At 46.9% G+C, this 15,327-nt stretch overlaps 1 protein-coding gene across 1 annotated transcript in view; it reads left to right on the forward strand.

Moving 5' to 3' along the window:
* Window positions 1-4,623: 4,623 nt before the first annotated feature.
* Window positions 4,624-15,327, forward strand: part of LOC115124304 (synaptotagmin-7-like) — a 264,926-nt gene continuing 254,222 nt past the window's right edge. Inside the window, exons 1-2 of the mRNA XM_065002754.1 lie at window positions 4,624-4,700; window positions 10,494-10,798. Coding sequence (XP_064858826.1) covers window positions 4,624-4,700; window positions 10,494-10,798 — 382 coding nt within the window. The remainder of the gene's footprint in view (window positions 4,701-10,493; window positions 10,799-15,327) is intronic.

Below are 15,327 nucleotides of genomic sequence, written 5' to 3' on the forward strand. Positions count from 1 at the left end.
GTGTACATGGATTTAATAATGTTGTATATTTTTCCCCCAACACCACTTTCCATCAATTTGTATAGCAGACCCTCGTGCCAAGCTTTTTTGAAATAAACAAAGCCTGATAATTAGTTTTTTGTCAATCAGAGTGTGCAGGGTGAATACATGGTCTGACATACGGTATTTTTGGTAAAAAGCGAATTTGACATTTGCTCAGTACATTGTTTTCGCTGAGGAAATGGATGAGTCTGCTGATAATGATCATGCAGAGGATTTACCCTTAGTTGCTGTTGACGCATATCCCACGGTAGTTATTGGGGGATAGACCTTGGTTCCAAATATTGGGGAAGATGCCAGAGCTGAGAAAGATGGAAAAAAGTTTTAGCCAATTGGAATTTGTGGTCTGTATGTTTCATAATTTCATTTAGAATACCATTAACCCCACATGATTTTTGGGATGGATGGTTTGTACTTTGTCAATGTATTGGAGAATCCAGTGTGTTCTGGTAGTCTTTAATAGTTGATTCTAAGATTTGTATTCTAAGATTCCACTTTTCCAAGTGGTTAGATTCTATGGATTCTTCAAATACATTGAGCTGATTTCTGACGTGCTGTTCCTTCTTTTTCTGTAGTGTATTTCGGTATTGTTTTAGTGATTCACCATAGTGAAGGCGTAGACTCAGGTTTTCCGGGTCTCTATGTTCACGCTCCCTTTCTCTCTCTCTCACTCGCCCTCTCTCACGCTCCTTTTCTCTCTCTCTCTCTCACTCTCCCTCTCTCACGCTCCCTTTCTCTCTCTCTCTCTCTCTCACTCTCCCTCACTCATGCTCCCTCTCTCTCTCTCTCTCTCTCTCTCTCTCTCACTACCTCTCTCTCCCTCTCTCATGCTCCCTTTCTCTCTCTCCCCCCTCTCTCTCGCTCTCTCTCTCTCTCTCTCTCTCTCTCTCTCTCTCTCTCTCTCTCTCTATCTCTCACTCTCTCACTCTCACTCTCCCTGACTCTCTCTCTCTTATGCTCCCTTTCTCCCCCCTCTCTCTCTCTCTCTCTTATTCTCTCACTCTATCACTCTCCCTCTCTCTCTCTCTCTCTCTGTCTCTCTCTCTCTCTACCTCTCTCTCTCTTCTCTTTCATCTCCCTTTCTCTCCTCTCTCCTCTCCCTTTCTCTCCTCTCTCCTCTCCCTTTCTCTCCTCCCCTTTCTCTCCTCTCTCCTCTCTCCTATCCCTTTCTCTCCTCTCTCCTCTCCCTTTCTCTCCTCTCTCCTCTCTCCCTTGCTCTCCTTTCTCCTCTCTCCTCTCCCTTTCTCTCCTCTCTCCTATCCCTTTCTCTCCTCTCTCCCTTTCTCTCCTCTCCTCTCTCCTCTCCCTTTCTCTCCTCTCTCCTCTCTCCTCACCCTTTCTCTCGTCTCTCCTCTCCCTTTCTCTCCCTTTCTCTCCTCTCCCTTTCTCTCATCTCTCCTCGCTCATCTCCCTTTCTCTCCTCTCTCCTCTCTCCTCTCCCTTTCTCTCCTCTCTCCTCGCTCATCTCCCTTTCTCTCCTCTCTCCTCTCTCCTCTCCCTTTCTCTCCTCTCTCCTCTCTCTTTCTTATCTCCCTTTCTCTCCTCTCCCTTTCTCTCCTCTCTCCTCTCCCTTTCTCTCCTCTCCCTTTCTCTCCTCTCTCCTCTCCCTTTCTCTCCTCTCCTCTCCTCTCCCTTTCTCTCCTCTCAACTTCCTTTCCCTCCTCTCTCATCTCCCTTTCTCTATTTTCTCATGTCCCTTTCTCTATTTTCTCATCTCCCTTTCTCTCCTCTCCCTTTCTCTCCTCTCCTCTCCTCTCCCTTTCTCTCCTCTCATCTCCCTTTCTCTCCTCTCTCATCTCCCTTTCTCTCCTCTCCTCTCCTCTCCATTTCTCTCCTCTCAACTTCCTTTCCCTCCTCTCTCATCTCCCTTTCTCTATTTTCTCATCTCCCTTTCTCTCCTCTCAACTTCCTTTCCCTCCTCTCTCATCTCCCTTTCTCTATTTTCTCATCTCCCTTTCTCTCCTCTCAACTTCCTTTCCCTCCTCTCTCATCTCCCTTTCTCTATTTTCTCATCTCCCTTTCTCTCCTCTCCTCTCCTCCCCTTTCCCTCCTCTCTCATCTTCCTTTCTCTCCTCTCTCCTCTCCCTTTCTCTCCTCTCCTCTCCTCTCCCTTTCTCTCCTCTCATCTCCCTTTCTCTCCTCTCCTCTCCTCTCCCTTTCTCTCCTCTCCTCTCCTCTCCCTTTCTCTCCTCTCTCCTCTCCCTTTCTCTCCTCTCTCATCTCTCCCTTTCTCTCCTCTCCTCTCCCTTTCTCTCCTCTCCTCTCCCTTTCTCTCCTCTCCTCTCCTCTCCCTTTCTCTCTCCTCTCCTCTCCCTTTCTCTCCTCTCTCCTCTCTCCTCTCTCCTCTCCTCTCCCTTTCTCTCCTCTCTCCTCTCCCTTTCTCTCCTCTCTCATCTTCAGTTTCTACCCCCCCCCAATTCCCACACATTATTTTTTCGATTAATCATTTTTACATAATGAAATGTGGTGAGACAGGTTCACCCAACCAAACTCATATGCAGTGGTATGGAAATGACGGTACACAATACATCGTTCAGCCCTATTAAAAGTCACAGTAAATTATACAATTGAATCATAATATTCCCCTTGACATGAACACTGTACAATTTCACTGTTGTGTTCATGGCACAGCATGACACTACACCCCCTCAGGCTTGGCTGTACAATGGCAAGTTGGGTGGCATGAGGATTAGCCTAACGCTAGCTTGGACAGTGTCCAGAGGACCAGCACGTAGCTTACTGTACTGTAACTACAGGGAGAGCAGAGGACCAGCACCGTAGCTTACTGTACTGTAACTACAGGGAGAGCAGAGGACCAGCACGTAGCTTACTGTACTGTAACTACAGGGAGAGCAGAGGACCAGCATCGTAGCTTACTGTACTGTAACTACAGGGAGAGCAGAGGACCAGCATCGTAGCTTACTGTACTGTAACTACAGGGAGAGCAGAGGACCAGCACCGTAGCTTACTGTACTGTAACTACAGGGAGAGCAGAGGACCAGCATCGTAGCTTACTGTACTGTAACTACAGGGAGAGCAGAGGACCAGCATCGTAGCTTACTGTACTATAACTACAGGGAGAGCAGAGGACCAGCACCGTAGCTTACTGTACTATAACTACAGGGAGAGCAGAGGACCATCACCGTAGCTTACTGTAGCAGAGGACCATCACCGTAGCTTACTGTACTATAACTACAGGGAGAGCAGAGGACCAGCACCGTAGCTTACTGTACTATAACTACAGGGAGAGCAGAGGACCAGCACCGTAGCTTACTGTACTGTAACTACAGGGAGAGCAGAGGACCATCACCGTAGCTTACCTTATTCCCTGTCCCCTATTCCTTTTATCCTATTCCCTATAGGCCCTGGTCCAAAGAAATGCACTATAAGGAATAGGTTGCTACTTTTTACAGAAAGTTCACTTGAACTGTCACAGTAATTACTGTATAAGTATGCCACCTCCTCCCTCTACCATCCAACTCTACCCTCCACCTATACCCTCTACCTCCTCACCTCCAACCTCCCCCTCCACATCCTCCCCCCACCTTCTCCCTTGACCTCCTCCCTGTACCCTCCAACTCTACCCTCCACCTATACCCTCTACCTCCTCACCTCCAACCTCCCCTCCACGTCCTCCCCCACCTTCTCCCTTGACCTCCTCCCTCTACCATCCAACTCTACCCTCCACCTATACCCTCTACCTCCTCACCTCCAACCTCCCTTTCCACGTCCTCCCCCACCTTCTCCCTTGACCTCCTCCCTGTACCCTCCAACTCTACCCTCCACCTATACCCTCTACCTCCTCACCTCCAACCTCCCCCTCCACGTCCTCCCCCACCTTCTCCCTTGACCTCCTCCCTCTACCCTCCAACTCTACCCTCCACCTATACCCTCTACCTCCTCACCTCCAACTCCCCTCCACGTCCTCCCCCACCTTCTCCCTCAACCTCCTCCCTCTACCCTCCACCTTCTCCCTCGACCTCCTCCCTCTTCCCTCCAACTCTACCCTCCACCTATGCCCTCTACCTCCTCACCTCCAATCTCTCCCTCCACATCCTCCCTCCATCTCCTCCCTCCAACCTCTACCCTCCACCACCTCCCTCCACCTCCTCCCTCTACCCTCCAACTCTACCCTCCATCACCTCCCTCCACCTCCCCCTCCATCACCCCTCCAGCTTCTTTTATTGATTTATTTCACCTTTATTTAACCAGGTAGGCCAGTTGAGAACAAGTTCTCATTTAGCTTTCCTAACTGACTGAGTATATTGGTTCCTGACTTCCCTGAAAAGTTGTATTTTGCGGGGGTTATTCGATGCTAATGCAGTACGCCACAGGATGTTTTTGTGCTGGTCAAGGGCAGTGAAGTCTGGAGTGAACCAAGGGCTGTATCTGTTCTTAGTTCTACATTTTATGAATGGGGCATGCTTATTTAAGATGGTGAGAAAAGAACAACCAGGCATCCTCTACTGACGGAATGAGGTCAATATCCTTCCAGGATGCCTGGGCCAGGTCGATTAGAAAGGCCTGCTCGCTGAAGTGTTTTAGGGAGCATTTGACAGTAATGAGGGGTGGTCGTTTGACCGCATGCCCGTTATGGACGCAGGCAATGAGGCAGTGATCACTGAGATCCTGGTTGAAGACAGCAGAGGTGTATTTAGAGGGCAAGTTGGTCAGGAGGATATGTATGAGGGTGCCCATATTTACGGATTTAGGGTTGTACCTGGTAGGTTCCTTGATAATTTGTGTGAGATTGAGGGCATCTAGTTTAGATTGTAGGACGGCCGGGGTGTTAAGCATATCCCAGTTTAGGTCACCTAACAGTACGAACTCTGAAGATAGATGGGGGACAATCAATTCACATATGGTGTCCAGGGCACAGCTGGGGGCTGAGGGGGCAACAAGTGAGAGACTTATTTCTGGAAGGGTGGATTTTTAAAAGTAGAAGCTCAAACTGTTTGGGCACAGACCTGGATAGGCTATCACTGCAGTAGATTGCAACTCCGCCCCCTTTGGCAGTTCTATTGGCAGTTCTATGATGAAAATGTTGTAGTTTGGGAAGGACATTTCTGCATTTTTGGTAACCTTCCTGAGCCGTGATTCAGACACGGCTAGGACATCAGGGTCGGCATAGTGTGCTAAAGCAGTGAATAAAACATTTAGGGAGAAGGCTTCTAATGTTAACATGCATGAAACCAAGGCTTTTACGGTTACAGAAGTCAACAAATGAGAGCTCCTGGGGGGGATCAGTGTAAAGCAGGGGGCTACAGGGCCTGGGTTAACCTCTACATCACCAGAGGAACAGAGGAGGAGTAGAATAAGGGTATGGCTGAAGGCTATAAGATCTGGTCGTCTAGTACGTTTGGAACTGAGTATGAAAAGAGCAGATTTCTGGGCATGGTAGAATAGATTCAGGCCATAATGTACAGACAAGGGTATGGTAGGATGTGAGTACGGGGGGGGGGGGGGGGGTAAACCTAGGTATTGAGTGACGATGAGAGAGCCTGCATCTCTGGAAACACCAGTTAAGTCAGGTGAGGTCTCCCCATGTGTGGGGTGCGTGACAAAGGCATGATGACCTGGACTAGAGGCTCTACAGTGAAATAAAACAGTAACGGATCACCACCTCAAGCTGAACCTCGGCAAGACGGAGCTGCTCTTCCTCCCGGGGAAGGACTGCCCGTTCCATGATCTCGCCATCACGGTTGACAACTCCATTGTGTCCTCCTCCCAGAGCGCTAAGAACCTTGGCGTGATCCTGGACAACACCCTGTCGTTCTCAACTAACATCAAGGCGGTGGCCCGTTCCTGTAGGTTCATGCTCTACAACATCCGCAGAGTACGACCCTGCCTCACACAGGAAGCGGCGCAGGTCCTAATCCAGGCACTTGTCATCTCCCGTCTGGATTACTGCAACTCGCTGTTGGCTGGGCTCCCTGCCTGTGCCATTAAACCCCTACAACTCATCCAGAACGCCGCAGCCCGTCTGGTGTTCAACCTTCCCAAGTTCTCTCACGTCACCCCGCTCCTCCGCTCTCTCCACTGGCTTCCAGTTGAAGCTCGCATCCGCTACAAGACCATGGTGCTTGCCTACGGAGCTGTGAGGGGAACGGCACCTCAGTACCTCCAGGCTCTGATCAGGCCCTACACCCAAACAAGGGCACTGCGTTCATCCACCTCTGGCCTGCTCGCCTCCCTACCACTGAGGAAGTACAGTTCCCGCTCAGCCCAGTCAAAACCGTTCGCTGCTCTGGCCCCCCAATGGTGGAACAAACTCCCTCACGACGCCAGGACAGCGGAGTCAATCACCACCTTCCGGAGACACCTGAAACCCCACCTCTTTAAGGAATACCTAGGATAGGATAAAGTAATCCTTCTCACCCCCCCCCTTAAAAGATTTAGATGCACTATTGTAAAGTGGCTGTTCCACTGGATGTCATAAGGTGAATGCACCAATTTGTAAGTCGCTCTGGATAAGAGCGTCTGCTAAATGACTTAAATGTAAATGTAAATGTAATAACTAACCAAAACAGCAGAAGATAAGGCATATTGACATTAGAGTGAGGCATGTGTAGCCGAGTGATCATAGGGTCCAATGAGCAGCAATAGGTGAGTCAGGGAGCCGTTTGGTAGTCGCTACTATGCTAGGCAAGCGGGAGGCACGGCGTTCAGAAAGCTAGCGGGCCGGGGCTAGCAGATGGGTGTTCGGCGACATCGCAATGGAAAAGCCTGTTGAAACCACATCGGACGATTACGTCGGCAGACCAGACATGATGGATTGGCGGGGCTCCGTCTTGGCAATAAAGGGTCCATGCCAATTTGTAGCCCACGAATAATCGGGTAAACCTCTTCGGCTAGCCAGGAGATGGGCCTAGCTCGAGGCTAGCTCAAGGCTAACTAGTGCTTGGTTTTGGGACCGAGGTGTTAGCCAGTAGTAGCTACTCGGTTGCAGCTAGCTAGCTGCGATGATCCGGTGTAATGGCCCAGAGCTTGCTGCAGGAATCCGGTAATGTAGTGGAGAAAAGCAGTCCGATATTATCTAGGTTGATATCGCTCTGTGCAGACTGGCAGGTAAAGCTGGCTGGTGTCCGAGCTAATGGTGATGACCACTAGCCGTGGCTAACAGTGACTACTAGCTAGTAGCTAGTTAGCTGGCTAGCCGCTGATGGGGGTTCCAGTTATAACGTATAAAATAGCAGATCCGTACCACATTGGGTGAGGCGGGTAGCAGGAAAGTATATTTAGATCGTAGGTGGAAAGTGAGATTAAAAATATATGGGAAAAAAAACACATCCACCTCTTTCCAACTACTCCCTCATCGTCCTCCCTCCACCTCTACCCTCCACCATCTCCCTCCCTCCACATCCTCCCTCCACCTCTACCCTCCACCATCTCCCTCCCTCATCGTCCTCCCTCCACCTCTACCCTCCACCACCTCCCTCCCTCCACATCCTCTCTCCACCTCTACCCTCCACCATCTCCCTCCCTCCACATCCTCCCTCCACCTCTACCCTCCACCACCTCCCCACATCCTCCCTCCACATCCTCCCTCCCACCTCTACCCTCCACCATCTCCCTCCCTCCACATCCTCCCCATCCACCTCTACCCTCCACCCTCCACCATCCTCCCTCCACCTCTACCCTCCACCATCCCACCCTCCACATCCTCCCTCCACCTCTACCCTCCACCATATCCCTCCCTCCACATCCTCCCTCCACACCCTCCACCATATCCCTCCACCTCCCTCCACCTCTACCCTCCACCATATCCCTCCCTCCACATCCTCCCTCCACCTCTACCCTCCACCATATCCCTCCCTCCACATCCTCCCTCCCTCTACCTCCCCTCCCTCCACCACCCTCCAACCTCTCCACATCCTCCCTCCACCTCTACCCTCCACCATATCCTCCCTCCACATCCTCCACATCCTCCCTCCACCCTCCCTCCACCCTCCACCATATCCCTCCCTCCACATCCTCCCCCACCTCCACCATATCCCTCCCTCCACCCTCCACCATCCCTCCCTCCCTCTACCTCCACCATATCCCTCCCTCCACATCCTCCCTCCACCTCTACCCTCCACCATATCCCTCCCTCCACATCCTCCCTCCACCTCTACCCTCCACCATATCCCTCCCTCCACATCCTCCCTCCACCTCTACCCTCCACCATATCCCTCCTCCACATCCACCTCTACCCTCCACCATCCCTCCCTCCACATCCTCCCTCCACCTCTACCCTCCACCATATCCCTCCCTCCCATCCTCCCTCCACCTCTACCCTCCACCATATCCCCCTCCACATTCTCCCTCCACCTCTACCCTCCACCATATCCTTCCTCCACATCCTCCCTCCAACTCTACCCTCCACCATATCCTCCCTCCATCCTCCCTCCACCTCTACCCTCCACCATATCCCTCCCTCCACTTCTCCCTCCACCTCTACCCTCCACCATATCCCTCCCTCCACATCCTCCCTCCACCTCTACCCTCCACCATATCCCTCCCTCCTCTCCAGCTCAGATTAGAACCTCTTTATTAAGGCAGCGGGTGAAAGGATCACAGAAACATGGGCTGGAGGGTGGAGGGTGAGGGAGGACGATGAGGGATCACAGAAACATGGGCTGGAGGATGGAGGGTGAGGGAGGACGATGAGGGATCACAGAAACATGGGCTGGAGGGTGGAGGGTGAGGGAGGACGATGAGGGATCACAGAAACATGGGCTGGAGGGTGGAGGGTGAGGGAGGACGATGAGGGATCACAGAAACATGGGCTGGAGGGTGGAGGGTGAGGGAGGACGATGAGGGATCACAGAAACATGGGCTGGAGGATGAGGAGGACGATGAGGGATCACAGAAACATGGCGTGGCAGCTCTGCTGACTGGACACTGCTCCACTTCTTCCACCTGCCTGCCTGTCTCATTAACCCTTACCCTCTCTACCTTTGAGAAACACTGGCCTGGCTGCATATCTGGCTGTAAGTTCCAAATGCCACCATATTCCCTATATAGGGGCGGCAGGTATCCTAGTGGTTAGAGTGTTGGGCCAGTAACTGAAAGGTTGCTAGATCGAATCCCTGAAATGACAAGGTAAAATCTGTTGTTCTGCCCCTGAACAAGGCAGGTAACACTGTGTTCCCCGCTAGGCCGTCATTGTAAATATGAATTTGTTCTTAACTGACTTGCCTAGTTAAATAAAGGTTAAAAAATATATATATTATGTATAGTAACACCATATTCCCTATATAATTCCACGATATTCCCTATATAATTCCACCATATTCCTATATAATTCCACCATATTCCTATATAATTCCACCATATTCCTATATAATTCCACCATATTCCTTATATAATTCCACCATATTCCCTATATAATTCCACCATATTCCCTATATAATTCCACCATATTCCCTATATAATGTCACCATATTCCTATATAATTCCACCATATTCCCCATATAATTCCACTATATTCCCTATATAATTCCTCCATATTCCCTATATAATTCCACCATATTCCCTATATAATTCCACCATATTCCCTATATAATTCCACCATATTCCCTATATAATGCCACCATATTTCCCTATATTGTGTCATTTGGGTCACATACCACAGTCTCAGTGAAATTAAGCTAATTGATTACACCGAAGTTGGCCATTTCAATTTATTGGATTTATGTCATATTAATTAAATATAATGGCCAAACCTCTTCTTGACAATGACTAAGGCATGAGGAATAAAAAATGCCAAAAGCCACACCAAACCCCAACGGCCAGTATCAGTTCTCTATGTTTTACCAGCAGTATGAAGCTTGGCTTGGAGTATTGTTTATTCATGCTATGTCATGTATTTTCAGAGAATTTGGTGATGTTGTTTTCCCCTTTTCAAATACTTAGCAGTTTGCTAAAATAAAGGAGTGTGAAAGTTCCAGGTTTTGGCCATTAGATGGCGCTGTTCCTGCTGTTACGTTGCTGCCACAACCTTTTAACCATTTTGCTGGTCTCTTGTGTATTAAATGGACCCTTTGCAACTTTGGGTAGAAAACCAATGGTTATCAGAATTGAAGCCAGTGCTCTAAGAAAGCAATTCAAACAGACACACAAACTGTTCTTCTCTTAGGCTTAGGAATCAGATCCTGTTTGTGTAGTTTACAGTTTTTTCCCTTCCAAAATTATGGATTAGTTACTGTTAGACCATTCCTGGTGAACAAGCAGGTTTATAAGTGTATTTTATTTTAGTCACTAGCTAATTTCTCCATCACAGTTTTGGTATTGTAGGAAAAGTTATCATTAGAGAATTGCACCATAGGCTAAGGCTAAGAGAAAGACAAAACTGTATTGTTGGCTGACTTGTGAGGATGAACACAACATAATTTTTTTTTATCATGAGCAAAAGCTATTGATTTTCAACCCAAAGTTGAAAAAAACAATAATTGTGGTCCATTTAATAGACACAAGAGACCAGCAAAATGGATAAAAGGCAGTAACAGCAGGCACAGCGGCAGTAACAGCAGGGACAGCGGCAGTAACAGCAGGGACAGCGGCAGTAACAGCAGGGACAGTGGCAGTAACAGCAGGGACAGTGGCAGGGACAGCAGGGACAGTGGCAGTAACAGCAGGGACAGCGGCAGTAACAGCAGGGACAGTGGCAGTAACAGCAGGGACAGCGGCAGGGACAGCAGGGACAGTGGCAGTAACAGCAGGGACAGCGGCAGTAACAGCAGGGACAGCGGCAGTAACAGCAGGGACAGCGGCAGTAACAGCAGGGACAGTGGCAGTAACAGCAGGGACAGTGGCAGTAACAGCAGGGACAGCGGCAGTAACAGCAGGGACGGCGGCAGTAACAGCAGGGACAGCGGCAGTAACAGCAGGGACAGCGGCAGTAACAGCAGGGACAGCGGCAGTAACAGCAGGGACAGTGGCAGTAACAGCAGGGACAGTGGCAGTAACAGCAGGGACAGTGGCAGTAACAGCAGGGACAGCGGCAGTAACAGCAGGGACAGTGGCAGTAACAGCAGGGACAGTGGCAGTAACAGCAGGGACAGTGGCAGTAACAGCAGGGACAGCGGCAGTAACAGCAGGGACAGCGGCAGTAACAGCAGGGACAGTGGCAGTAACAGCAGGGACAGCGGCAGTAACAGCAGGGACAGTGGCAATAACAGCAGGGACAGCGGCAGTAACAGCAGGGACAGCGAACAGCAGGGACAGCGGCAGTAACAGCAGGGACAGCGGCAGTAACAGCAGGGACAGTGGCAGTAACAGCAGGGACAGTGGCAGTAACAGCAGGGACAGTGGCAGTAACAGCAGGGACAGCGGCAGTAACAGCAGGGACAGCGGCAGTAACAGCAGGGACAGTGGCAGTAACAGCAGGGACAGCGGCAGTAACAGCAGGGACAGTGGCAGTAACAGCAGGGACAGCGGCAGTAACAGCAGGGACAGCGAACAGCAGGGACAGCGGCAGTAACAGCAGGGACAGCGGCAGTAACAGCAGGGACAGCGGCAGTAACAGCAGGGACAGCGGCATACTCTGGAATTCTTATCTTCACAGTACCAAAACCTCATTAACCCTCAATGACTTCAAGCGAAGATTGAGGGTCAACCGGGTGAAACAAACTACTCAGTAATCTCTTCCGTACAACCTGACTCTCACACACTCACATTTAAACAAAAACCAACAAAAAACTGTTTAATGTGATTACTGATCAGTTCATGTATACATTTATAATTAGTAGGTTTTGTTATCTGTTTTAAGAAACTTTTTTTAGTTTTTGTACTTATGTGTTGTGTATATATATTTTGTGGTGTTGTTTTCATATAAGCCTTTGGGCTTCCAACCACACAAACACACCATTTTATCATTTTCAAAATATATATATTTGGAAAAATCTGTATTGTTGTCTATCACTTGTTTTCTTTGGTGCAAATATAAATATAAATACACAAATAATAGTACATCTTGTAGGCAAAACATGGTACTTTCTCACTAATTTCCATGTCAGAACAATCTGAGATGGTGGGTGTGGAAATCCTCATTTCTGGTGTTTTTTTTTTGTTTGTTGTGGTGGAACAAGTCGACAGTAAAGTATCTTGGAGTGCATCATGGTCTGGCTCTCATACTTACAGCTCTAAATGGGGCCACAGCACCTGCACAGTACACGGAAACATACTACAGTATCTTGGAGAACGACATCGGTATGTGGTTGGCTCTTTAAGTGTCAACCTTCCGTCCAAACTAATGTCCCTGTAACAGTTTTATTATCATTATTTACCCTTTATTACCCTTTATTTAACCTTTATTTACCCTTTATTACCCTTTATTTACCCTTTATTACCCTTTATTTAACCTTTATTTACCCTTTATTACCCTTTATTTAACCTTTATTGACCCTTTATTACCCTTTATTTACCCTTTATTACCCTTTATTACCATTTATTACCCTTTATTTACCCTTTATTACCCTTTACTGACCCTTTATTACCCTTTATTACCCTTTATTTAACCTCTATTTAACCTTTATTTACCCTTTATTTACCCTTTATTACCCTTTATTTAACCTCTATTTAACCTTTATTTACCCTTTATTTACCCTTTATTTAACCTTTATTTAACCTTTATTTACCCTTTATAACATTTTATTACCCTTTATTTAACCTTTATTTACCCTTTATAACCTTTTATTACCCTTTATTACCCTTTATTTAACCTTTATTACCCTTTATTTACCCTTTATTACCCTTTATTTAACCTTTATTTACCCTTTATAACCTTTTATTACCCTTTATTACCCTTTATTACCCTTTATAACCTTTTATTACCCTTTATTACCCTTTATTACCCTTTATTTAACCTTTATTTACCCTTTATTTAACCTTTATTTACCCTTTATAACCCTTTATTTCCCTTTATTACCCTTTATTACCCTTTATTGACCCTTTATTACCCTTTATTTAACCTCTATTTAACCTTTATTTACCCTTTATTACCCTTTATTTAACATTTATTGACCATTTATTACCCTTTATTACCCTTTATTTACCCTTTATTTAACCTTTATTTACCCTTTATAACCCTTTATTTCCCTTTATTACCCTTTATTGACCCTTTATTACCCTTTATTACCTTTTATTTAAACTTTATTGACCCTTTATTACCCTTTATTACCCTTTATTTAACCTTTATTGACCTTTATTACCCTTTATTTAACCATTACTTACCCTTTATAACCCTTTATTTCCCTTTATTACCCTTTATTGACCCTTTATTACCCTTTATTACCCTTTATTTAACCTTTATTGACCCTTTATTACCCTTTATTACCCTTTATTTAACCTTTATTGACCCTTTATTACCCTTTATTACCCTTTATTTAACCTTTATTGACCCTTTAATACCCTTTATTACCCTTTATTTACCCTTTATTGACCCTTTATTACCCTTTATTTAACCTTTATTTAACCTTTATTTACCCTTTATTACCATTTATTACCCTTTATTACCCTTTATAACCTTTTATTACCCTTTATTACCCTTTATTACCCTTTATTTAACCTTTATTTAACCTTTATTTACCCTTTATTTACCCTTTATTTAACCTTTATTACCCTTTATTACCCTTTATTTAACTTTTATTTAACCTTTATTTACCCTTTATTTACCCTTTATTTAACCTTTATTACCCTTTATTACCCTTTATTTAACTTTTATTTCAACTTTATTTACCCTTTATTTAACCTTTATTTACCCTTGTCAAGGAACTAAGGTACCTGTACTGGTTGTCATGGTACCTGTACCAGTTGTCATGGAACTAAGGTACCGGTTGTCATGGGATTAAGGTACCTGTACAGGTTGTCATGGAACTATGGTAGCTGTACAGGTTGTCATGAAACTAAGGTATTGGTTGTCATGGGACTAAGGTACCTGTATCGGCTGTCATGGAACTAAGGTATCGGTTGTCATGGGACTAAGGTACCTGTACTGGTTGCCATGGGACTATGGTATCGGTTGTCATGGAACTAAGGTACCTGTACTGGTTGTCATGGTACCTGTACCAGTTGTCATGGAACTAAGGTACCAGTTGTCATGGGACTAAGGTACCTGTACAGGTTGTCATGGAACTAAGGTACCTGTACTGGTTGTCATGGGACTAAGGTATCACTTGTCATGGGACTAAGGTACCTGTACAGGTTGTCATGCGACTAAGGTACTGGTTGTCATAGGACTAAAGTACCTGTACCGGTTGTCATGGGACTAAGGTACCGGTTATCATGGGACTAAGGTACCTGTACAGGTTGTCATGGAACTAAGGTACCTGTACTGGTTGTCATGGGACTAAGGTATCGCTTGTCATGGGACTAAGGTATCTGTACAGGTTGTCATGGGATTAAGGTATCTGTACAGGTTGTCATGGAACTAAGGTACCTGTACAGGTTGTCATGGGACTAAGGTACCTGTACAGGTTGCCATGGGAATAAGGTACCTGTTGTCATGGAACTAAGGTACCTGTATAGGTTGTCATGGGACTAAGGTACCGGTTGTCATGGAACTAAGGTACCTGTACAGGTTGTCATGGGACTAACGTACCGGTTTTCATGGAACTAAGGTACCTTTACAGGTTGTCATGGGACTAAGGTACCTGTACAGGTTGCCATGGGAATAAGGTATTGGTTGTCATGGGACTAAGGTACCTGTACAGGTTGCCATGGGAATAAGGTATTGGTTGTCATGGGACTAAGGTCCCTGTACAGGTTGTCATGGGACTAAGGTACCGGTTGTCATGGAACTAAGGTACCTGTACAGATTGTCATGGGACTAAGGTACTTGTACAGGTTGTCATGGGACTAAGGTATTGGTTGTCATGGGACTAAGGTATTGGTTGTCATGGGACTAAGGTATCTGTACAGGTTGTCGTGGGACTAAGGTATCTGTACAGGTTGTCATGGGACTAAGGTACCTGTACAGGTTGTCATGGGACTAAGGTACCGGTTGTCATGGAACTAAGGTACCTGTACAGGTTGTCATGGGACTAAGGTATCTGTTGTCATGGGACTATGGTACCTTTACAGGTTGTCATGGGACTAAGGTACCTGTACAGGTTGCCATGGGAATAAGGTATTGGTTGTCATGGGACTAAGGTACCTGTACAGGTTGCCATGGGAATAAGGTATTGGTTGTCATGGGACTAAGGTCCCTGTACAGGTTGTCATGGGACTAAGGTACCGGTTGTCATGGAACTAAGGTACCTGTACAGGTTGTCATGGGACTAAGGTATCGGTTGTCATGGGACT

The sequence above is a fragment of the Oncorhynchus nerka genome, linkage group LG17, assembly GCF_034236695.1.
Source record: "Oncorhynchus nerka isolate Pitt River linkage group LG17, Oner_Uvic_2.0, whole genome shotgun sequence".
NCBI lineage: Eukaryota > Metazoa > Chordata > Actinopteri > Salmoniformes > Salmonidae > Oncorhynchus > Oncorhynchus nerka.